The sequence below is a fragment of the Oryctolagus cuniculus genome, chromosome 15, assembly GCF_051225735.1.
Source record: "Oryctolagus cuniculus isolate XC-2025 breed Fujian yellow rabbit chromosome 15, ASM5122573v1, whole genome shotgun sequence".
NCBI classification, from domain to species: Eukaryota; Metazoa; Chordata; class Mammalia; order Lagomorpha; family Leporidae; genus Oryctolagus; species Oryctolagus cuniculus.
The window spans coordinates 61,806,325-61,830,000 of record NC_142881.1 but is presented as its reverse complement, the minus strand read 5'-3'; the positions used below and the strand labels follow the sequence as shown (position 1 = coordinate 61,830,000).

The 23,676-nt window shown below is 59.5% G+C and overlaps 1 protein-coding gene across 7 annotated transcripts in view; it reads right to left on the bottom strand.

The window, feature by feature from the left end:
- PALD1 (phosphatase domain containing paladin 1) overlaps positions 1 to 23,676 on the bottom strand; it is a 58,495-nt gene that overhangs the window by 931 nt on the left and 33,888 nt on the right. For 5 of the 7 annotated variants that reach the window (XM_051823824.3, XM_051823822.3, XM_089313400.1 and 2 more), the window contains exons 4-20: positions 21,232 to 21,411; positions 20,686 to 20,850; positions 19,494 to 19,654; positions 19,328 to 19,403; positions 17,969 to 18,120; positions 17,631 to 17,718; positions 17,394 to 17,498; positions 15,634 to 15,729; positions 15,223 to 15,351; positions 14,682 to 14,798; positions 14,453 to 14,608; positions 14,028 to 14,210; positions 12,419 to 12,559; positions 12,193 to 12,264; positions 9,499 to 9,639; positions 1,583 to 1,738; positions 1 to 512 (exon numbers count right to left, since the gene is read on the bottom strand). The exon at positions 1 to 512 is cut by the window's left edge and continues 931 nt beyond it. In XM_051823824.3, coding sequence (XP_051679784.1) covers positions 345 to 512; positions 1,583 to 1,738; positions 9,499 to 9,639; positions 12,193 to 12,264; positions 12,419 to 12,559; positions 14,028 to 14,210; positions 14,453 to 14,608; positions 14,682 to 14,798; positions 15,223 to 15,351; positions 15,634 to 15,729; positions 17,394 to 17,498; positions 17,631 to 17,718; positions 17,969 to 18,120; positions 19,328 to 19,403; positions 19,494 to 19,654; positions 20,686 to 20,850; positions 21,232 to 21,411 — 2,286 coding nt within the window. In that variant the 3' untranslated portion in view covers positions 1 to 344. Of the gene's footprint in view, positions 513 to 1,582; positions 1,739 to 9,498; positions 9,640 to 12,192; positions 12,265 to 12,418; positions 12,560 to 14,027; positions 14,211 to 14,452; positions 14,609 to 14,681; positions 14,799 to 15,222; positions 15,352 to 15,633; positions 15,730 to 15,844; positions 17,185 to 17,393; positions 17,499 to 17,630; positions 17,719 to 17,968; positions 18,121 to 19,327; positions 19,404 to 19,493; positions 19,655 to 20,685; positions 20,851 to 21,231; positions 21,412 to 23,676 lie in introns of those variants that run through there. The other 2 variants (XR_016220919.1, XM_089313401.1) reach the window with 2 other exon arrangements.

The following is a 23,676-nucleotide window of genomic DNA, read 5'->3' as shown; positions in this document are numbered from 1 at the left end:
CGTTAAGGTCACAATCCACCCAGCGCATCTCAGGGAAGAGGCTTGGGCAGGACAGCAGAGGCAGCAGCGGAAGGGAACGGTGCTGGCCTGGGGCTGCAGACGACGGCAGGAGGCGGTGGTGCTCAGCTGTTTGGCAGTTTGGGAGGGAGCTCCTTGGAGGCCAGGGTAGCCAGGGGTGGGGGAGCCTGGGGGTCAACCACACGCTGTGCTAAGTGCCCCAGGAAAAGCTCTTTCCAATAAAAGGCTGCCAACCCCACCCCAGCCTCTCCAGGAAGCTGGGAATCGGTTCACAGTGGCACCTCCAGGATGCAAGGGGCCCTGACAGGGAGCCGGGAGGAAGTCCCCTACAGGAAGTCCCCAGCCGCAGAGGGCTCGGGGCTGTCAGGCCACTGCTGCCACCGGTGGCGCAGCCTGGAGCAGGGCAGCCTGGAGCAGGGCCGGTCCTCGGTGCCCTCCAGCTCGGGGAAGCCCAGCTGATTGAGAAGCTCATAGACTCCTGCCTTCGCCGCCACCTGGGGAGGAAGGCAGAGATGGGAGAGGCGTTATGGGGATGGGGTGGGGGTCCAGGTGACCCTACCCCTGCATTAGGCCATCGCCCAAAGCACATGGCTGAGACGGCCAGAGCTGCTCCCCCACCCCAAGCCCAGCCACCTCAACAAATCCGCACGCTCAACAACCCACCTCGCAGGACTGCCCTGGGCAGCCACACATGCACAGAGCCGTCAGCAGAGAGCCAGCAGCACGGCAGGCCCCCAGGAAACCACTGTCAGGTCTCCTGGCCCAGCCCATCCTCACGCAGACTTTGCCCACCTGGCATCCCAGGGCCAGCCTGAAGGTGTGTACACAGCGGCCTCCATTCCTGCCTCCCCGTACCCACTGCGGCTGGGCCGCCAGCTCCAGCTCTCCACCCATCCAGCCTGGAGTCCAGCTCAGAACCACCCAGGTCCGCCAGTGAGGTCAGCAGAGGGCCTTCCTGGCCCAGGGGTAATTACAGGCTGCTCGGGGCCGGGGCAAAGCTGTGGGCCAAGCACAGAGGGATGGAGGCGGCTGTGGACAACTGCAGGGTCTCAGGCCAGCAGCAGCTCCGGTGCTGACCTGCACTAGCTACTCCGCCGCTCTGCGCTCGGTCTGCTCCTCTGGACGACTACATCCAAACAGGGCCACCGCAGTCCCATTTTGGCATTGAGGATGGCAGCTTTGGAGCAGCCGACTGCCCTGTCCAAGGTCTTAGCCTAAAGGTCACACAGGGCCCTGGGAAGGCACAGGTGGCATTGAGCACAATAATGGCCTTGAAGTGCCCAGGCTGGCCTAGAATGGGGTCCCTGCCCGGCAGCCTGCCCTGCTCCGTGCTGACTCGGTGTCTTCTCCTCTCTCATTCTTTGTCTCATCAGACTTTGCCTGCCAAGTGCAAACACTTTGCCTGCCAAGTGCCAAGTGCGCTGGGACCCAAAGCCCACCAAGACACGGTCTCGGCCAAATGGACACTTCCCGTGCAGCAGCAGTGAGAGGTCGCCTCGCTGGACAAGGGGGCCGGTGCACGGGGACCAGGTGGGGAGGAGCCCCGCGGCCTCCCTCCTCTCACCTCCCGCATCCAGGTGCTGAAGGGCCTCTGCCAGGAGCCGGCCCTCTCCAGGTGGAGGTAGGCGTTGAAGAGAATCAGGTACACGTAGCGCTCCAGGTACTGCAGGCTCCGCAGCTGCAGCCGCCACACATCCTGCTCCCCTCTGGCTGCCTTCGCCTGGGGGAACGGGGCAGGGCAGACACAGGGTGAGGGCTCCAGCGCCCCCACCACACCAGCACCCCACTGCCCTGAGCACCTGGACAGGGTGGTCCCTGTGGCAACACCCAGGGCACACCCCTGCCTGGGTTGCAGCAAGGACAAGCGAGCACGACGGGAGCTGGGAGTGCTGGGAGTGAAGGGCACGCAGGTCCCTGGCCTCCCTCCCCGCCGCCCGGCTCTATGGGGGAGGCCCCACATCACCTCGCACCCAGCCCCCAGGCCCAGGGCAGCCCTGTCCCCTGCAGGATACTGGGCCACCTCTCAGGCACCAGGAGTATCTGAGCCCTGGGCCTGGAGCCCCCAACAGCTGGGCCACAGCTGGAAGTTTCTATGTACAGCACACAATGTGACCCGTGCGCGTCCCCTCAACCATAGCAGGAACTGCAGGCCTGATACGAACCACAGCCACCAACCCCCCACCTCCACCTTCCCGGCCCCTGCCCCCTTTGCTTCAGGGGTGCATGACTTGGGGGGAGCTCTGGGGCCTTGGAGATGGGAGGCACAGGTGGGAGGCAGACAGTGTGCCCCACCCAGGAAGGGTACAGGAGCTGGGGGCCACAGCTCTGAATCCCTGGGAGACCCATGCACTAGGTCCTGGTCCTACCCCTGCCATTAAGCTCTCATTCCCCCACCCCCAACCCTGTGTATACAGGAAGGAGCCCTCAGGAACGGGAGGGAGAAGAAGGTCCCTGTTCCCTGGAACGGCCACACAGAGGCCTCAGCAGGGAGGCAGGAAGCAGCTAGCCCATGCCACTGGGGCTGCAGACAATCACGGCCTGGCAGGGGAGGCAGAAGCTAAGGCCAGAGCGGGCAGAGCCCCTGCGCTATGGGGTGGAGGCCCCGCAGCCAGGAATGGCCCTGGAGGCAGGTCAGGAAGACCAGGAGGCAGAGAGGGGCTGAGATGAGGTCTGCCCCCACCCCACCCCCGCCCCGCGCGCAGGAGGTGGGGAGGATCCTGCGGTGTGCTGGGGGTGGGGGTGGGGTGGGAAGGGCAGGGCTCAGAGGGGCGCAGACTTGAGCCAGCAGACAGAAGGGCAAGTGAAGGCTTTGGGGACCTCAGGGTGGGCACGGCTCATGGCTGCCGCCGGAGATGACTGGAGCAGGTGGGAGCAGGTCGCCGAGGGTTTAAAGCACATTAAGCATGCGCTCAAAAACTCAATCAATGTTACTTAGCAATCAGGCAGTAAACCAAAAAGACAAGACTTTAGCTGACTACAAACGACGGTGAGTAAGCCACGGCCAGTGAAGGCGCCCCTGCCTGTGTCCCGCTGCAGCGGGCAGTCTCCACCCAGGCCCTTGGGCTGCAGCCTGTCCCCTCGGCCACCAAAGGCCGGGAGCCCATGTGCAGACACGTCCTTAGAGAGCAGGAGAGGAAAGCCCCACGGTTCCCGCGGGCAGGACGGGCCTTCGTCCCGGCTGTGACAGCACTGTCCTGCGGGCCCCGCTGCCTTGGCAGGAGAGACACTGGAGGGGCAGGGGGAGGCGTGAGCGCTTCCTTCCAAGCCCCAGCAGCAAGGGTAGGATTATCTCTAAATTCAGGCCACCCCCAGAAGGTTCCGCGGGCACTTCCTGCCGGCTTGCAGGGCTGTGATTTTAGACAAGGGCGCACCTTCCTACCGAAGCCCTGCTTCCCTTAAGACCGTGCGTGACAGCACCGCCTGGGCCACTTCCCACGGGGAAAACCACGGAGCCGTTCCAGACTGCTTGGCAGGCCAGGCTGTCATTAGCAGCAGTGGAGCCGGGCAAGGCTTCTTCACCTCCTGAGCCTAGGCCCTAAAATAGTAGGGGGCCTCTTGGACGTCTGTCAGTCACGGCAGGGTCAGCCTGGGGGCCCCTCCAGGCTCACCTGCTGTCACAGTGCAGAGAAACTAAAGTTCAAATCGCAGAGACGTTAAATAGAAAGTCTGCCCATCCTGTGCGCACACACACACACACACATACACGTGCACACACACACATGTGTGCACACACACACGTGCGCGCATCCGTGGTCCAGATGGCCCTTCTGATCTGGAGGCAGCTGGAACCTGTGTGACCACAGCAGGTTGGGGGGGGGGCAGCCTAACTTTTAAGCTAAAGGACACAGTGGCCAGCTGTGACAGCTGCGTACCCCACACCCAGGCCTGTGGTCAGCTTTGTTCAACCACCAACACTGAGAAGCACAAACCCGCAAGGCCAGCCCCCTGCCGACAGGACAGCCACCTGCTTTCCTGTTACCAAAGCATCCTTGCTTTGTATGAAATACCCACCACAGTGGATGAGGCTGGCTATACGGTTTTGTCCTTTCTTCCTAATGGACACATTTAACAACATCACACATTGGCAACATAAGAGGCCCCTTCCCTTTCTCTAAATGGGTCTGTGAAATACCAATACTAGGGTTAACTTCTCTTCAATCATCTCTTTTTAATATTTATCTATTTAAAAGTCAGAGCTAGAGAGAGAGAGGGAAAGACAGAGAGATCTTCCATCCACTATTGCACTCCCCAGATGGCTACAACAGCCAAGGCTGGGCCAGGCCAAAGCCAGGAGATTCCTTGGGGTCCTACATGAGTGCAGGGGCTTAAGCACTTGGGCCATCTTCTGCTGCTTTTCCAGGTACATTAGCAGAGAGCTGGATCAGAAGTGGAGCAGCCAGGACTTGAATCGGTACCCAGATGGGATGCTGGCATCACAGGGGGCTGATTTACCTGCCACACCACAGCGCTGGTCTCAATTCTTTGTTCTCCAATACTTCATGAGTCTAGGATTGGATGGTCTCAAAGATCTCATGCTGCCTAAAAATCCTGTGGCAGGCATTTGGCACAGTGGTTAGGAGACTGCTTGGGATGCCTGCATCCCATGTCAACGGGCCTGGGTTCAAGTCCAGGCTTTGCTCTCAATTCCAGCTTCCCACTGATGTGTACCTTGGGAGGCAGCAGGTGATGGCTCATGGCTGGGCCCCTGCACCTCACACCGGAGACCCAGATGGAGTTCCCAGCTCCCAGCTGCAGGGTGGCCCAGCCCTGGCCATTGCAGACATTCGGGGAGTGAACCAGTAGATGGGAGTGCTCACTCCCTCTGCCTCTGAGATTAAAATAAATAAATAATTTTTAAAATTCTATAACCAGAACCACGAAATAAAATCCCGTCTCCTTTCAAGTAGTGGCACATGGGTTAAGCAACAGCCCCTAACAGGGTGGCCTCCAATGGCCACTTCCCAAACTCAGGTCCCCCTGCCACCCCCAGGCCCAGGTGTCGGTGGGGAGTGAGGGGAAGCCACCCTGGCACTGCACAGGGACAGTCCCCACATTAGGAGTGCCACAGCTGACACCAGGCCTTCCCCCACAGACCAGAGTGGACATGAATAGAGGCGGGGCGTGTGGACGAAACCAGGCTCCACTCCAGCCAGCCCGGCTCCTACCCCTGGGGGAACGCCAGCCTGGAGGCCCACTTCCGGGAAACCCACACTGGGCCTTGCAAGAGGCTCTGGTGCCTAAGACCCCTGGCACCGGGGCCAAGGGAAGAGCAAGCTGTGATGGTGTGAACCACAAACACCACCCAGAGGAGTCAGTCATACAGGCCTGACAGCATCTGGGGTTTCCAGACACGGGGCCAGGTGCTGGGCACCAGGGACCCTGCCAGGATGGGGCACAGAGCTTGGGGAAGGTTTCCCGGGCCGAGCTGCTCAGCAGGATGGCTGCTCACTGTTCTTCCTGCTTCTGTGTGTGTGTGTGTAAGGCAGAGAGAGAGAGAGAGACAGAGAGACAGAGACCTCTCACCTACTGCTTCACTCCCCAAATGTCATCAACAGCCAGGGCTGGGACAGGCCACAGGCAGGAGCCGGGAACTCCACCCAGCTCTCCCATGTGGGTGGCAGGGACCCAAGTACTTTAGCCATTATCTGCTGCCTCCCAGAGTGCATTAGTTGGAAGCTGAATTGGAAGTGAAGCTCAGACTTAAACCCAGGCACTCCCACAAGGTATGCAGGCGTCTTAACTGCTGGGCCAGACACCCGTCCCTGCTCCCAGCGCTTTGATGGGAAGAATAGCAATGGTGCCAGTGACCCTAGCAGGTGGTGCTGTGAGTGCCTCGAATTCCCGGCTGGGGGCACTAGCATCTCACTCACAGAGACCCTGCGCAGCTGCTGTTCTCAGAACAGGAGACTCAGACCCCACACACTCAGGTCCTGGCCCCCCTCCATCTCCACGTTGTCCCAGCGGAGGGGATGAACTCCAGGGCAAAACCATTTTATAAACTCAGGGGGAGTGTGCCCGAAGGGAAGCAGTATTACCCCGACACCGAAATCAAACCACAGCATCTGGAGGGGGAAAAATACAGACCAAGATCTCCTAGGAACAGAGATCAAAAGTCCTCAACAAAATGCTAGTAAGAAGAACTGACACCATGACCAAGTCTGATTTATCCTAGGAAGGCAAGGCTGGTTTAACATCTGAAAATCAATGAAAGGAACATGTTGTCTATCAACAGAATAAATGCAGGATTGATTGAGCCCACCCAGATTACAGAGAGTGATCCGCTGCACCCAGAGTCTGCGAACGTTAATCGCATCTAGAATATACTTTCACAGAAACATCTAGAATAATGTTTCACACATACCGGGGTTCTGTGGCCTGGCCAAGTTGATACATAAAATTAACCATCGGGGGTGGGAGGGCCTAGTGGTTTAGGCAGCAGTCAAGACATTCTCTACATTCCATAGCAGAGTGCCTGAGTTCAAGTCCCAGCCCTGCTCCCAGTTCCAGTTTCCCACTAATGTGCACCCTGGGAGGCTGCAGGTGATGGCTTAAGTAGTTGGGCACTTGTCATCCACACGGGACATCCATACTGAGTTCCTGGCTCCCAGAGTTGGCCTGGCACAGCCCCAACCATTGTTGGCATCTGCAGAGTAAATCAGCAGATGTCCACCCACCAGCCCTCCCTCTCTCTCTGCCTCTCAAATAAATTAAATAAATAAGATTGTCCGTGATGAAAACATGAGCCTAATTCATCATGACCCTGGATTAAAAATGACACCAAAGGCACAACTAAAGTAAAAAATAGATGTTGGGCTTTGTATCAAAGAAGTCTACCAACAATGCTAATACATCTGGGGAAGCAGCAGAAGATGGCCCAAGTTTGGGTCCCTGCCATCCACATATGGGAGACCTGGATGGAGTTCCTGGCTCCTGGCTTCGACCCGGGCCAGTCTTGGCTATACAGCCATTTGGGGAGTGAAACAGAAGATAGAAGATATTTCTCTCTCTATCTCTTTCCCTCTCTGTTGTCACTCTTTCAAACACAAAGATCTTTAAATAAATAGATTAAAAAAATAGCGTTTGTCCTAAACTCAGCTCACTGGGGCCACCTGGTGGCCATGCTGGGGCTCAGGTATCCTCCTCCCCCTGCAGAGACCAGCCCCACTCCCAGCCTTGGGAACAGGAGAGGGGCCAGGGAGGACCACCCGCTAAGGCTCTGCTCCCTTCCTCCTCATCACCAGTCTACACCTGGAAGGGGGCAGAGCCACCACCTCCACTGCCAGCCCCAGCCACGCTGGCCAGTAGAACCCACTCACCTGGCCAACCTCACTTCTGATGACCAAGGGAGCTGTGTCGGCACCAAACCAGCTCCACTGGAGACTCTCAACTCGCTCTGCACCTGGCACACCGGGCAGCCTCCCAGCCTTCGCCATGCGGCCACTCCTCGCGCTTATCATGGGGGTGCGTGAGGCCAGCCCTGGGGAGCGTCTCCTCCCTCCCATGCTCCCTGGCGCACCCTGTGTACCTCACAAAACCCGCACAGGGCTGCAGACTCAGGAAGGCAGGGTCCCCAGCAGGGGGAGGGGTCTCTGATGGCCCTGGCCAGCCCCAGAAGGGGAACCACGGTGCTGAGATGCAGGGCTGGGCATCACTTTTCAACTCCTGGGACCTCCAAGGGCAGAGAGGACCATGCCCTGTCTCAGTGCCCTCTGAAAGTAGAGCATCTCAGCCGCTTGGCTCAGTGCTGCCACCTGGTGACGGCACATGCAACCACAGTAGGCAGGGCCCAAAGGTTACACAAAAGGGGCCTGAGGGTGCTGTGTAATACACGCCCTATCCCCCTGCCAGTCAATGACAGTGGGCCACACAGGAGGGGGCTTTCCCAAGTTCTCCTGCAGAGCGGCGGGTTCTGGCACAGCGGCTAGGACACCAGGGTCCTCCATACTGACTGCCTGGGTTCAAGTCCCAGCTCTGGCTCCTGACTCCAGCGTCCTGTAAAGGCAGCCCCCGGGAGGCAGTGGTGACAGCTGAAGTGATCGGCTTCCTATGGCCCAAGTGGGAGACCTGGATTCAGGTCCAGGCTCTGGGCTTTGACCTCAGACAGCAACCATTGGGTACACTTGGGGAGGGAGCCAGCAGCTGGGAGCACCTGCTCACTCTGTGTCCCTATGTTTCTCTGCCTCTCAAATAATAAAAGCATTTGTAATTTGGGTTTTTTTTTGCTCTTGTTTTTTTACTTTATTTATTTGAAAGGCAGAGTTGCAGAGAGAGAGGGCTTCTATCTGCTGGTTCACTCCCCAGATGGCTGCAGTGGCCAGAGCTGGGCCGATCTGAAGCCAGGAGCCAAGAGCTTCCTCTGGGTCTCCCATGTGGGTGCAGGGGCCCAAGCATCTGGGCCATCTTTTACTGCTTTCTCAGGCCACAGCAGGGAGCTGGATCAGAAGTGAAGCAGCCAGGACTCGAATCAGTGCCCATATGGGATGCCGGCACTGCAGGAGGAGGCTTTACCCACTACACCACAGCGCCGGCCCAGAAAGTTTTTGTTTTAAGTTCACGAGGAAATTAGGTTAAAGGATAACATAAAAGGGGTCGACTCTGTGGCACAGTGGGTTACAGGCCCAACCTGCAGTGCCAGGATACCACAGGGGCGATGGTTCGAGTCCCAACTGCTCCACTTCTGATGCAGTTCCCTGCTAATGTGCCTGGGAAAGAAATGGAGGATGGCCCAGGTCCTTGGGCCCCTGCACCCATGTGGGAGATCCCGAAGAAGCTCCTGGCTCCTGGACTGGCCTAGTCCTGGCCACTGCAGCCATTTGGAGAGTGAACCATCAGATGAAAGACCTCTCTCTCTCTGTCTCTACCTCTCTCTGTAACTCTTTCGAATAAAGACAGATGCGTCGGCCGGCGCTGCAGCTCACTAGGCTAATCCTCTGCCTGCGGTGCCGGCACACCGGGTTCTAGTCCTGGTTGGGGCACAGGATTCTGTCCTGGTTGCTCCTCTTCCAGTCCAGCTCTCTGCTATGGCCCAGGAAGGCAGTGGAGGATGGCCCAGGTCCTTGGGCCCTGCACCCGCATGGGAGACCAGGAGGAAGCACCTGGCTCCTGGCTTCAGATTGGTGCAGCGTGCCGCAATGCACCGGCTGTAGCAGCCACTTGGGGGGTGAACCAATGGAAAAAGGAAGACCTTTCTCTCTGTCTCTCTCTCTCACACTAACTCTGTCAAAAAAAAAAAAAAAAAGATATGTGTCTCTTGGAACACGCCGTCTTTAAGCGCCACAGGCCTGCACTCTGGCCATCACCTCTGCACACATCCCACTGCCCAGTCCAGAGTCAGGTGACAGAGGCTTGGACCTGGGGACATTTCCATCACCAAGAATCACCTCCACTTCCGGAAGGTGGAGAGTGACCGAGAGCCGATGACGGGGCCTCAGACTCCGGGGCCGAGCACGTCGGCAAGGCCCTGGGTCGGGGCAAGCTTACCTGGCGGTAGGTGCAAATGATGATCTCCCGCAGGTGGTAGTGCATGGGCGTCATGGTCTCACTGACCGTGTCCAGGGCCGCATCCACCTCCTTCTTCACGTGGTGCCCGTCGGGCAGCAGCTGCACCACCTGCATCACTACCTGGGGCCAGAGCAGGGGTTGAGCAGGCAGAGAGCCAGCGGGGGTGGGGAGAGGGGTGGGAGTGTCTCCAGCCCCAGCACCAGGCTCAGCCCACACCGAGCCCCCAGCTCTGCCCAGAGCCCTGCCTGCCTCTACTCTCAGGCTAGGGGCCTGAGATGTCACGAGGTGACATTGGCAATGATTTCTCAGATGTAACAACAAAAGTAGGGCAACAAGAGCAAAAGGAGTCAAACCAGACTTCATCAAAATGGAAAACTTGTGTGCACCAAAGGCCACTATCACAGAGCAAAAAGGCAGCCAAGGCTCAGGCGCCTAGCCCAGCAGGTAAGACGCCCACGTCCCACACCGGCTCCTGACTCCAGCTTCCTGTTAATGTGGATCCCGGGAGGCAGCAGCCAAGGCCTCATCACTGGGTCCCTGCACCCACAAGGGAGACCTGGACAGGATTCCCGCTCCCGACTTCAGGCCCAGGCCCAGCCCCAGTCGCTGTAGACACTCGGGCACGGAATCGGCAATGGGAGCTCTCTCCCTGTCTCTCTAACAAGCCAAGAAATGTAAAGGCAATTACAGAATAGGAGGAAATCTTTGTGAATCACACATCTGATCAGGGATTAATATCCAGAATACGGAAATAGTTCCTAAAACTCAGTAACAACAGGGGTAGGTGTAGCCACCCGCAGTGCCAGCATCCCACATGGGTGCCGGTTTGAGTCCTGGCTGTTCCACTTCTGATCCAGCTCCCTGCTTACGTGCCTGGGAAAGCAGTGGAAGATGGCTCAAGTGTGTGGGCCCCTGTCACCCACGTGGGAGACCTGGAGGAAGCTCCTGGCTCCTGGCTTTAGCATGGCCCAGCCATGATTATTGCAGCCATCTGGGAAGTGAACCAGCAATGGAAACGTGCTCGCTCGCTTGCTCTCTCTCCTTCTCTCTTCCCCTTTCTCTCCCCATAATTTTGGCTTTAAAATAAATAAATAAATCTTAAATAAAAGACAGCCATCAAGTGTTGGTGCAGATACAGGAAAGTTGGAACCCTTGTGCACAGCTGGCAGGAAGGGGGAATGGGACAGCAGTTGTGGCAAATTAGGTGGCAACTCCTCTAAATAAATAGATAGATAGATAGACAGACAGACAGACAGCACGACCACCTGGCCCAGCGATGCCACTCCTGGGTGCACACACACAGGGGCGGAAAGCAGGGACAGCCACGTTCACAGCAGCCCGAGGTAGAAACTGGCCTGCGAGGGGTGACTGGACACACAAACAGCACACGCAGGTCCAGCCTTAAAAACAAGGGGACTCTGGTTCCCGCCACAGCACTGACGAGCAAGGAGAATGCCGCAGACACCGTGTGGCAGCACCGCCGTGCGCCCCCAGCACCGTCAGATCCACAGAGACGGAGCAGGGCCGGGTGCAGGGGCTGCGGGAGAACACCTACATGTGTTCTACAGATGTGCCTGATGCCCCCGAAGTGTACACTTAGAACGGCTGCAGTGGTAGCTTTTCTGCTGTGTGCATTTTCACACAGTGAGAAAGGGAAAAGTGGGGCACTGTGGTGCAGCAGGGAAAGCCGCCGCCTGCAGTGCCTGCATCCCATATGAATGCCAGTTCAAGTCCCAGCTGCTCCACTTCTGATCCAGCTTCCTGCTAATGCCCTGGGAAAGCAGTAGAAGATGGCCCGAGTGCTTGGACCTCTGCACCCGCATGGGAGACCCGGAGGAAACTCCTGGCTCCTGGCTTCGAATCAGCGCAGCTCTGGCCATTGCGGCCATTTGGGGAGTGAACCAGCAGATGAAGACCTCTCTCTTTCTCTGCCTCTACATCTCTAACTCTGCCTTCCAAATAAATAAATAAATCTTAAAAAAAAAAAAAAAAAAAAACAGGAGGGGGTAAAGCATCTGAGAATCAGCCAGGAGCAGGAAGAGAGAGGAGGCCCTGGCGGGAACAGCACCCGCAGAGGCCCAGACGCTGAATGGGCTCTGGCCAAGAACTGCAGGGACCTGCGAGGCTGGCCTACAGTGAGGTCAGGAGAGGGGCGTGTGGAGAGGCCAGCCCGGCAGGCAGGAGCTGACCACTGGGCGGCCACTCTGAGGGGACCTTGCCACCTGCTCACACAGGGAGGTGACACACTGCACCCAGCAGGTGTACAACACACGCGACTGAATCTGCCAGATGAGTGGCTGCCCATCCACTGCCCTGAACTGAAACAGAGCGACAGGCAGGGCTGAGCAGGCACCATACCAAGGCCACCGACCACAGCCAGGTGCTAGGTGCCTGTCAGGCAGCCATCAACTTGACCCAGACCACAGAGTGGCTCGGGACCCACCCCAGGGCACATGGCAGTCCCTCAGCTGGGTCGGGGAACAGCGGGGGTCTGGCCGCTCCCTCTTCTGTGGCCACCTGCTAGGACCCCAGAGTCAAGCTGCCCCACGCCTTAGTTCACTCATCTGTGCAATGGGCACAGAGGAGCACAGGGAGGATGAGGTGGAGGAGGTAATGCTGTTAGAAGGAGCTTTAGACTCTTCCTGCTGTCCAGGGACCCCCGAGGGCACTCACCTGAAACTCGCCTTTGGTGAACTTGGCATCGGGCACACTCACAAGCTCCTCTTCACCCACCTCGGGGAAGCCCTGAGCACGGACAGCAGTGAGATGGGGCACCCAGCCCCAGGCCAGGCTCTCCCGCGGTAGCTCTGCCCAGAACCGACGGGAAAGGGGCTACAGGCCCACAGCCTCCGGCCACAGCCAGCATCCCTGGGGCCCCTACACGAGAAGCCTCACGTACTTGGATGTGCCAGAAGGCCAGCACGGCCACCACCATCGCCGTCGTGGTCCGGCCTTGGCCACTGAGGCAGCTGAACACGAAGCCACTGCCCGGGTCCTTGGCAAGGGGGGCCTGCAGGGCCTGCAGCAGCCTGTCGAAGTCCTGGGCGGGGAGGCCGAGGCGTGAGTCGGGGGGCCTCCTGGCTGCGGAGCCCCAGCGTGGACCCCGTCCAGAGGGCCACCCCAGCAGCTGCCCTCAGGCTCACAGCCTCACATGCGCACAGGCAACTCACGGGGTGCCCCGGCGACCACAGGCGAGTACTGCTTCTCCCTGTGCTGTTGTAGCCGCCCGCCCCATCACCGGGGATCAGACTCGTGAGCACACACAGCCCCCACCTGGGCCCCAGGGCACCCACCACCCGCCAGGCGGGATGCGCACGGGCACGCCTTCCTCATGTGCTGCACCCCTGGCCTGCACAGGGCCTGCCTGGGCTGGACGGCTCACAACAGCAAAGCCCTGCTCTACACTCACTGCAGCACATGGCCACCAGGGGGCAACAAACCACAGGCGGAGGCCAGGAGGGCCCCAGGCAGGAAACCCCAGGGGCAGCGGCACTCACATGGCAGGCACACGGTGACCACATACAACACAGGCCAGGCACACACCCCACACAGCTCAGACACCCACAATGACACCCACATCACAGACCCACAGAGCCACATGCCAACAGCCTCAGAGCTACACACCAGCAACACACAACGTTCTACTCCACAAACCCAGGCCCGACAGGCACCACTCAGCACCAGCACCAAGACCACTCGGCACCAGCACCACGCAGCACCAAGACCATTCAGCACAAGTACTACACAGCACCAAGAGCACTGAACACCAAGACCACTCAGCACCAGCACCAAGACCACTTGGCACCAGCACCACACAGCACCAAGACCATTCAGCATAAGTATTACACAGCACCAAGAGCACTGAGCACCAAGATCACTCAGCACCAGCACCAACACCACTGGCACCAGCACCATGTAGCACCAAGACCACCACACAGCACCAGCACCATACAGCACCAAGACCACTTGGCATCAGCACCATGCAGCACCAAGATCACTCAGCATCAGTACTATACAGCACCAAGACCACTCAGCACCAGTACCACACAGCACCAAGACCATACAGCTCTGACAGTACGCAGTGCCCCTGCAGGCAGGCTCTCCACACACCCCACAAAAACCAAGGACACGTCCACCCCCAACATACACACAGTCATGTACACTCTCCTACAAGACACAACACAACACCTCATGGGCCCTCAAAAGGGTCACAGAAAATGTACATTATGGAAAACTATGCATGGACTTCAATATTTTGCAACAAAATATATCTCAATTGTATTTTTCCATGACTTTTTTGAAATAGCTTTAATACATACACACACACGTGCGCATGTGTGCGCAACCATAACACATCACAAATATGTCTGCACACACGCATCACACAGCCTGGAAGGGATGTGCATCAGCAAACCACCTGGGCCAAATCTGAAATTCAGTCATTGTCCCAGCCCCACAGAGCACCAGGGACGCCGCCTCCCCTCCTGCCAGGGCCCAGGCCACCTCACCTGCTCGCGGGGGGCACAGAAGTCGGGCACGGGGATGCGGTGGTAGGTGAGGCCAGGGCAGGCCCTGCTGTGCTGGCTGAAGACCTCCTGCGTGGTCAGGCACATCTGGAACCTGGGGGTCGGTGGGCCCTTGGTGTCGGCCGCAGGTGGGCTCAGATGGGCCTTTAGCTGGGCCTCCAGCGCCTGGGAGGAAGGCACAGAGGGCACAGGGCCCGAGGCAGCCTCCAGCCCAGCCCAGGTTCCCAGGCCCATCCCTGCCCCGGAGCCACGGAGGGGACAGGGGCGCTAGAACCGAGTCCCCACTCAGCCCCACTCAGCCACCCTCTGCGACCACCCCTCCCAGGAGGGGGAGGGGCCTCCTGGAGACCCTGCAGACCCACTTCCCCCAAGGCCTCCTGTGCAGGTGGAGGAGGGAGGGGCCTCACCTCCAGCTGGGCAGGGTCCAGGGGCGGCCCGGGCGGCCTCAGGCTGTGGGTGCGCCCGTCACACTCCAGCACGGCCTCTTCTCGCAGGTTCACCCAGACCACCTGCCGCAGCTTCCGCTTGGCGTCCGTCAGGTAGGCCAGGATGCTCCCCAGGGCCTGGGAGACACAGGGCCGTGGGTGACGGGGCTCAGCCCTCCCTACCCCCAGGCCCTGAGGAGCCGTCGGTCACCTTGGCGCTGGGCTGGGCCATGCCGTAGATGGGCAGACGGGGCACCCGTCGGAAGTTGGCCACGTCCATCTCTCTGACAGTGCTGAGCGCGTCCGGGGACACGAGATCATCTGCCCCCTGGAGGGAGAGCATTGAGCCTGAGACCCTCAGCCGCTGACTGCAGCCGCAGACGCCCCTAGACCCGGCAGAGGGCGGGCAGAGGAGCGGGAGCGGCCGCCAGAGGGCGTAGTGCATTTGCAGGCTCCGGTCTTCGTCAACACCCCAGCCAGACAGCGCCGTGCCCACTCTCTGGATGGGGAGGCTGAGGCTCAGAGACCAGAAACTGGTGGCTAAGATGCTGGGGCCCAGGCCTCCTGACCTCCTTGCCAAGGTTCCTAGGTTAGACACCGAGAAGGTACTAGAACAGCAGTCAAGGCTGGGGCCTGACAGTGAGCCCACTCGGCTCACAGGAGACCGCAGCACTCAACAGACATCCAGTATTCAGCAGGCAGGGGGCCCGCCCATCCCCACCCTGTGCCCCCAGGGACAGCCACACACTCACCAGGGAGCCCTCGGCAATGAGGTCCCCGGGCACCACAGGCCCCGCCAGGCTCAGCGTCACAGGCAGACGGTACAGCTCGGGGTGGGCACACAGCCAGCGGCTGAAACTGAGGGCAAGGGCCAGCGGGTACTGCGGCCCGAGGCAGAGAGAGGTGGCGTTCAGGGGCGGCACGGGGCTGTCCTGGCTTCTCCCTGCCGGCCCCCGGGGCGAGGAGGCGGGGAAGCCCAGGGACAAGAGGGTCAGAGACAGCCAGGCTCTCTGTTGCCCTGGCTGGGGGTTCAGGGACTGGGGCAGGGAGAAGGTGCAGCACCAACCCCCATCTGGGTCTCTCCTCCAAGGCCCCACTCCCCTCCCCCGTTCCACCAGGGTCCCTGTCAACACAGGAGGAGGCAGGGTGCACCCCGTACCCACCTGCTCCTGCAGGTAATAGTTAAACAGGATCAGGTAGAAGTACCGCTCCAGGCTCCACAGCGCCTTCTGCTGGACACTGCGCCTGCTGGCCTGTTCCTGGGAAGAGACAGCAAGGCGGGGGCCGGGTCAAAAAAGGGGGCCCCTCCAGCCATCCCGGCCCCATCCCCAGAGGACGGCCTTCCCCTCTTCACGACACAGTTCTGCCAAGCACCTGACCACTTGCTGCCATTAATTGTGGTGCAGGGGGAGCTGCAGATGACGCCAACTTGCAGCTCTGCTCCCACGCCAGCCCCATGCCATGTTCTGCACCTTCTGTGTTGAGGAAGCAAGTGCACAAACACCCCTGCCCATGCCAGAAGCCCTGCTGTAGGAACCGGGCCCTCCTCATGAGCAAACGGAAGACCCTCCGGGCTGCGCTCCAGCAGCCGTGACCGTCACCCCAGGTTTACCCAGGGAAACAGAGGCTCAGGGAGCCGGTCCCAGAGTCTCCTAAGCCCAGCTCTGCGTCCTCTTGGGGGGAAGAACCTGGGGCACCTCTCCCACCCCTGGACGTCAGAGTTCCCCTGAAGGGTCAGCCCCCCAAGAGGGCAAGTGAGATTTGCACAGGCCTCAGAGAAGGCCCCTGCCCTTTGCCGAAGATTGATCCCAGATCTGGACTTCCGGCCGGGGCTCGGCAAGCTTTTCTACCGAGTCTGCTGGTCTCTGCCGCGATGACTCGGCTCTGCCACTGCAGCCAGGCACAAACAAATGGGCTCCCGTGTGGGTGGTGGGGTCCCCAGCACGTGGGCCATCCTCTGCTGCTTTCCCAGGCCATTAGCAGGGAGCTGGATCAGAACAGTAGCAACTGGGACTGGAACAAGCACTCGGACGGGATGCTGGCATCCCAGGTGGTGTTTTAACGCCCTGCACAACGCTGCTCCCTAAAATGTATTTCTTGAAAGTGTTAAAGAAGAAAAGGGCTGGCCAGCGCCGCGGCTCAATAGGCTAATCCTCCGCCTTGCGGCACCAGCACACCGGGTTCTAGTCCTGGTCGGGGCGCCGGATTCTGTCCCGGTTGCTCCTCTTCCAGGCCAGCTCTCTGCTGTGGCCAGGGAGTGCAGTGGAGGATGGCCCAAGTGCTTGGGCCCTGCACCCCATGGGAGACCAGGATAAACACCTGGCTCCTAGCTTCGGATCAGCACGGTGCGCCAGCCGCAGCGCGCCAGCCGCGGCAGCCATTGGAGGGTGAACCAACGGCAAAGGAAGACCTTTCTCTCTGTCTCTCTCTCACTGTCCACTCTGCCTGTCAAAAAAAAAAAAAGAAGAAGACGAAGAAAACAAGGCCCTGAGGCTCCAGATCCTTCCCAGCACTGCGTCCACGGGAGCAGGGAACAGGTCTGCCGAGGGAGCCCAGAGCCCAGCGATCTTCCAGGAGCCGCTGGCTGGACCGGACGCAGGCTTCCCAGAGAAATCCCAGCAGTTCCATTTGTGGGGGGCCCGTGAGCGGTCTGGGAAGTGTCTGAATCCCGAGGCCCCGGGGCCCTGGCCGGCAGCCCCTTCCTCCATCCTGTTTATGCCGTGGCCGCGGAGACCTGGTCCGGGAACATAAACTTCCCTCGCACGGTCCTTCCTGCCGGCCTCACGCCCTATCTCCCCGTCCTCTCAGCCCTGAGCCAGCAAAACTCAGCCTGAAAGAAAGCAGCCCATGGCCTGCAGCCAACCAACTGCCGGGCTCAGGCCAGAGTGGGCTCTGGGGCCACTCCTCCCTCCCCGCGCCTCACCTGGCCTGGGCGCTGGGGCCCCACGCCTTGCAGCGTCCTCTGGTTTTCCAAGACCACTTCCTTCAGGTCATGCAACTCTGCACAGGCGGTGATGGCGCGGTCCACCTGGGGCCAGGGCAGAGGGGGATGGGAAGGGCTGGCGGGGAAGCGGGCAAGGGCACGGGGAGGAGGAGTGCCCCCGCGAGAGGGGCGGCCATGCCCACCCCTGCTGCCGCCCTGGTCCCGGCCCCCGCTCACCTCCTCCACCAGCTTCCTTCCCTGTGGCACCAAGCGGAGGAAGCTCTGGACCACCTGGAACTGCTCCATGGGCAGCGGCCGGGCGGCCCTGGCAGGGCAGGGATCAGCAGCGTCACTGGGGCTCACGGGGCCCCGCCCCACCCTGGGGGCCGCCTTCTGAATCAGGGTGTGGGAAGCAAGGGGCATCCCCCAAGCGAGGACTCTGTCCAGGTCACCCAGCAAGGAGGAAATGATGCCCAATTTCCCACCCTGGCTCGGGGCTCCTAGACACATTCCCCATCATCCCGGGGCAGGCCTCCCTCGTCCTTGCCCTCGGGGGCTGAGCCCCTGCCACTCACTCTGGCTGTGAGGTGGCCCCACTGCGGTGAAAGAGGATGAGGGTCCCCAGCGCCATGCCCAGGCTGGTCCTGCCCGCTCCTGTCTGGCAGCTGAAGAGGAGGGCAGGGGGTGGCCCATGGGGATCGCGGAGCCGCAATAGGCTGGGGGTCTCCTGGGGGAAAGACCTTGAGTGTCAAGCAAACGCACAGCCCAGAGACCCCCAGGCTGGGGGCTCATCACAGCAGCCCCCACCCCGACGGCTGCAGCGAGGTGAGGTCAGGCAAGCTGCTCAGCCTCTCACGCCAAACCCACGGCCCGACCTGCCCACCTGCCCCGCCCAGGCCTAGAGGGAACTCTGTGGGCTGCTGCGGGAGAGCCAGGGCATGAACAGGTGCCACTCAGGGGGCCAGGCCTGCTTCCTGGGAGACGCAAACCAGACGGGGCAGCGTCCTGAGGGGGGCGGCACAGAAACACTGCAGTATGCAGGAAACACCGGCTGAAGGCTAAGCGGGGGACTCTTAGCTCCCCTAAAGCAGTGAGGTCGAGCAGGTGAGGTGACTCGTCCAAGCCCACGCAGCACCTGAGCAGCCCAGCTGCAGCGAGGACCCAGTCCTCCAGGGGGCAGTGCTGCACTCTGCACTAAAGGATGTAGAAACACACACACACCTCCAAGCATCTCATTACAGGGGTACACGCACAACACAACTACCTCCATAATGGTGCATGAACACACACACAAATGTCTCCATACAGGTGTATGAACACACACACACACACAACTACCTCCACACAGGTGTACACACACGCAAGTAACTGTACAAATGACTCCATACAGGTGTGTATACACACACACACACACACTCCTCCATACAGGTATACCACACATGAACACAAATACTTCCACACAGGTGCACCCACACACAAACACTCCATACAGATGTGCACACAGAAACATCTACAAGGGTGCTCAGGGTTAACAGAAAATGGAGTTAAGGGATAAATTTATTTCAGTGCAAAAAACTGTTGAAATCCATGCACCTGAGAGGTCTTCCTGGAAAAAGTACACTATGAAAAAACCTATGCTTAGACTTCAAAGCATTTTGGCACCATGATAAACTTAGCTTTTTAATATTTTTTAAAATGTATTTGATTTATTTGAAAGTTAGAGACAGAGAGAGAGGAGAGAGGCAGGCATAGAAAGAACCCAGGCAGAGCTAAACACCCTCCCCTGAACTTATCTTTTAGTTCCATTTTCCGTGATGTTTTAGAATTACCCTCGTCCATGCACACAAAGACAGAGAGAGACACATATTCAACACAGAGACACGGACTCATACACACACGCTCCCTACCAGGACACAGCAGCCAGAACCACTTACCCGGAGGACACTGACGAAGGCATCCAACTGGGCTTCCAGAGGGGCCCCGTGCTCCGGCAGGGGCAGGCGGTGGTACCTGCCAGGTGAGAGAGCAGCCCATCAGGCAGGCCCCCAGCTGTGAAGGGGTGGGGGAGCAGGTGTGCGGGGCAGGGAGGCCATGCGGCACCTGTAGCCTGGCTGCAGGAAGAGCGGCCGCTTGTACACCTCCTCCGTCACGTGCATGTCGTCCTCCGCCCGGATGGCCACCGTGTGGGGCTCGCCCCGCAGGTCCTCAGTGTTGTGGTACACGTGGTACGTGTTCTCGCTCAGCTGGGCGAAGTCGTGGATCTAGCAGGAGGTGCAGGGGACACAGGGCCACGACCTGACCGTCTGGCTGAGCTCTGAAGTGACCAGGCCACATGCAGGCCATGGACGGACTGCTCCCCTGTCAGCAGGCCGGAGGCACCACATGGCCTGCAGCACTCTATGTCCTGCCTGGGGGTCCTGACGCTTCAGGAGAGGGCCGGGCAGGGGGCTCTGCGCAGTGAGGGGGCCGCAAGGATGCCCTCTAGTGGACAGGACGGGGCAGGGCCGAGCCACAGCACAGGAGGCCCAGACAGGGTGGGGCCCAGACAGCCTCCAGGGCACCAGGACCCCCACCTCTCTCTGCACAGCTCTGCGGACCACCCACAGCCTCGACCAATCTCTGTGTTGTTGGAGAGGGGCAGTGGGATAGGGAAATCTTAGAGACTGACGAGAGGGACCCAGCACGAGATGTGACTCCCAAAGGGCCCCCAGCCCAGTTAGGGCTCAACCCCAGGGGTGGGCCTCCTGGCCTAGTGCCCTTTCCACTCCATCAGACCCCTCCACACACTGTTTTGAATTTTAATTTATTTCTTTGAGAGGAGGACAGACACAGATACAGAAATATAGACAGACATGCGCAGGGGCTCTTTCCAAGTGCCGGCAACATCACGCCTGGGCCAGCTGAAGCCAAGAGTCTGGGTCGTAGTCTGGGTCTCCCCCATGGGTAGCTCAATTACATGAGGCATCTGGGGAGTGGGGGGGTGCACTAACAGGAAGCTGTGATCGGGAGCGGAGGCTGGACTCGAACCCAGGCACTCCAATGTGGACTGTGGACGTCTTAGCTGCTGCCTGAGAGCCTCCCCTGTTCTAAGAATGCTGAGCGTGGGGAGAGAAGCAGGGTGGGCCAGGCCATGGCAGAGGGCTGGGACCCGGAGGTCCCTCCTCTAGCCACCCGCCCAAGCAGGGCAGCAGCACGTGGACGGGCCCCAGGGAGCGGTGTACAAAGCGGGGTGTGGGCTGGGCTTTTGGCTTAGCTGCCAGAGCAGGGCTCCATCCGTCCCGCTGGCCCTCACCTCTTTGCGGATGGCCAGCTCCAAGCTCTCTGCGGAGACCCCGGGGCCCAGGCCCTGGAGGTTCTGGCGCAGGCTCTGCTTGTCCCGCGGCGTGTAGGGCACAAAGTCGTCCTCAGCCCGCAGGAACAGCACTGGCTCCTCCCGCACGCAGAAGAAGATGCACTCCTGTGGGAGCCCGGGGCCACAGGAGGCTGTCGACTGCCCAGCGCAGGCAGCCACACCCCTGCCCCACCCTGGGCCTTTGTCCAGGCACCTCCTCCCTCCCCGAGGACCCAGCACCCCATCCTGCCCTACCCCAGAGACGGAACTCGGTCCCGATGCCACCTCCTCTCGACTCCCCCGGGCGGCAGCAATTGACAATGCAGTCGTCAATTTCCCAATCATCTGGCCACGATGACCACCCGGGCAGTTAAACCCTGGCAGCGCCCAGTCCAGGGCACCGCGTGCTCTCCCCAGCATGCAGTGGGCCCCTGCTAGAAGTCCCTTTCCCAGACTTGGGGGGGCTAGCCTGGGAAGCAGAGCACTCGGGGCTAGCCTAGTGCTTACCTTGTGTCCCTCCTCCTGGAGTTTCCGGAGCACCCGCCTGAACCCCAAGAGGCTGGGCTGTCCCATGCCGAACACGGGGAGTCCGCCCCGCGCCTGTCGGAAGTTGGGGGCCCCGCAGCTCCCCGAGGTGCCCAGCACGTCCATCTGCTCAGTGACGTCCCGCACCAGGAAGTAGCGGCCCTGGCAGGGGGACAGCCACAGGGCATCACTCAGATACTGCAGGTGGGGCTCTGTCCTGGGCTCCAGGGGACAAGGAGTGGGAAGAGAGGGGAGAGAGGGACGGGATCCTGCCTTCAAACAGCCTGCGGGGGCATGGGAAAACAGACAGCAGGCAGGGTCACCTGGGATCTGGGCAGCGTGTCTGAGTGTGGGGACAGGAAGGACGGCTCCTCCCCGGGGGTGATCCATGCACGAGGCGGCCTCGGAGCCAGGGTTGAAGGGCGAGCCAGAGAGGCACTCCAGGGCAGGAAGCCAAGCCTGGCTCTGGGGTGGGCCCTGAGGAGGAAGTCACCGCTGGGACACCAGAATCCCCCGGAGGACAACAGTGCCAGCCTCTTCCTGGGCTCTGCCGGTTCTCAGGGAGCCAGGCTCCGGTAATGACCTCACACAAAGACCTCAGAGAGAGGACGAAGATGCCATCTGGCTGACCACACAAGAGCAGAAGGGACCAGAAGAGTCCATTCCTGGGCGGAAAGGACCCCTGAGTCACCTCATCCATCCCCCTGCCTCCAGCAGGAGCCCACCAGCACTACCCAACAAAGAGGGGGAGGGAGTGGGACCAGTGTGCCCAGGTAAGCTGGGATCCCCAGCTCCTCTGCATCAGGCAAAGTTTAATCCTCATGGTTATTCATTCCCTGTCTACTCAGCACCTGTACTGCTTCCCAACACAGTTCCAGGCCCTGGGACCATACCAGGGAACAAGGTAGGGTGTGTGAGCATCTGGTCTACCAGTTTAATCTGCTGATATTTGAGTACTTGGGTTCAATGCCAGGTCTGGCTCCCATTCCAGCTTCCTGCCAGCGTGCATCCTGGGAGGCAACAGTGACGATGCAACACACTTGGAGACCTGTCACCTTGTGGGAGACCTGGACTGAGCTCCTGGCTCCCCGCCCCAGCACTGACCCAGGCCTGGCCAGTGACCCACTGATGGATCTCCCTCTCTCAACCTAACTCTTTGCCTTGCTCTCTCTCTCTCTCTCTCTCTCTCTCTCCCCCTTTCTCTCTCTCTCTCTCTCTCTCAAACGAATAAATAAAATTTTATTTTGAAGAAACAGCCCTAGGGGTGAGCACTGTGGTACAGCAGGTTAAGCCACTGCCTGGGATGCCGGCACCCATATGAAAGTGTGGTTCACACCCCAACTATTCCGCCAGATCCAGCTCCCTGCTAGTGCACCCGGGAGCAGCAGACTCCCCAGTGCCTCAAGTGCTTCAGTCTCACACGGGAGACCTGCATGGAGCTCCTGGCTCCTGGCTTCAGCCTGGCAGCTTCCCCGCTACTGCAGCCATTTGGGGAGTGAATCAGCAGATGGAAGATTGATTCCTCTCCCTCTCTTCTCCTCCCCCCTCCTCTCCTCCCCTCCCCTGGCCCTCTCCCATTCTGCATTTTAAATAGATAAATAAATTTTCTTTCTAAAATATCAGCCCAAGGGCCAGCATCGTGGCACAGGTGGCATAGCAGTAGCCTGCAACACTGGCATCCCCTATGAGCGCCAGTCCCATCTGCTCAGCTTCCAAGCCAGCTCCCTGCTAATGCAGCTGGGAAGGAGCACAAGATGGGCCAAGGACTTGGGTCCCTGTCAACCACATGGGACACCCAGATGGAGTTCCTGGCTCCTGCCTTTGGCCTGGCCCACCACCAACCACTGCAGCCATTTGGGGACTAAACCAGCAGAGGGAAAGATCTCTGTCTCTCTCTCTGTAACTCTCCCTTTCAAATTAATAGCATATCTTTTAAAAAATTAAATATAATCAGTCCTCATGGATTTAACATTCTAAGAGACACTTAAAGCAAAAAAATAAATAAAAAGTTAAAGCTAAAGGGGCTGAAGCTGTGGCACAGCGGGTAAAGCTGCCACCTGCAGCACCAGCATTCCATATGGGCGCCGGTTTTCCTGGCTGCTCCACTTTCAATCCAGCTTCCTACTAATGTGCCTGGGAAGGCAGTGGGTGATGGCCCAAGTGCTTCTGGGAGACCCGGAAGAAGCTCTTGGCTTCAGATCAGTCCAGCTCTGGCCATCATGGCCATTTGGAGAATGAATGAGCAGATGGAAGATATCTCTCTCTCTCTCTCTCTCTCTGTGCCTTTCAAATAAATAAATAAATCTTTTTTAAAAAAGTTAGCTAGAGCAGAGTTCAGAAACTATGAGAGAAAAAGATGGAGACTTGCAGCCAGGAGGAAGCACAGGCCGTGGTCCCTGGGGCCACAAGGCTCCATCTCTGCTCCCC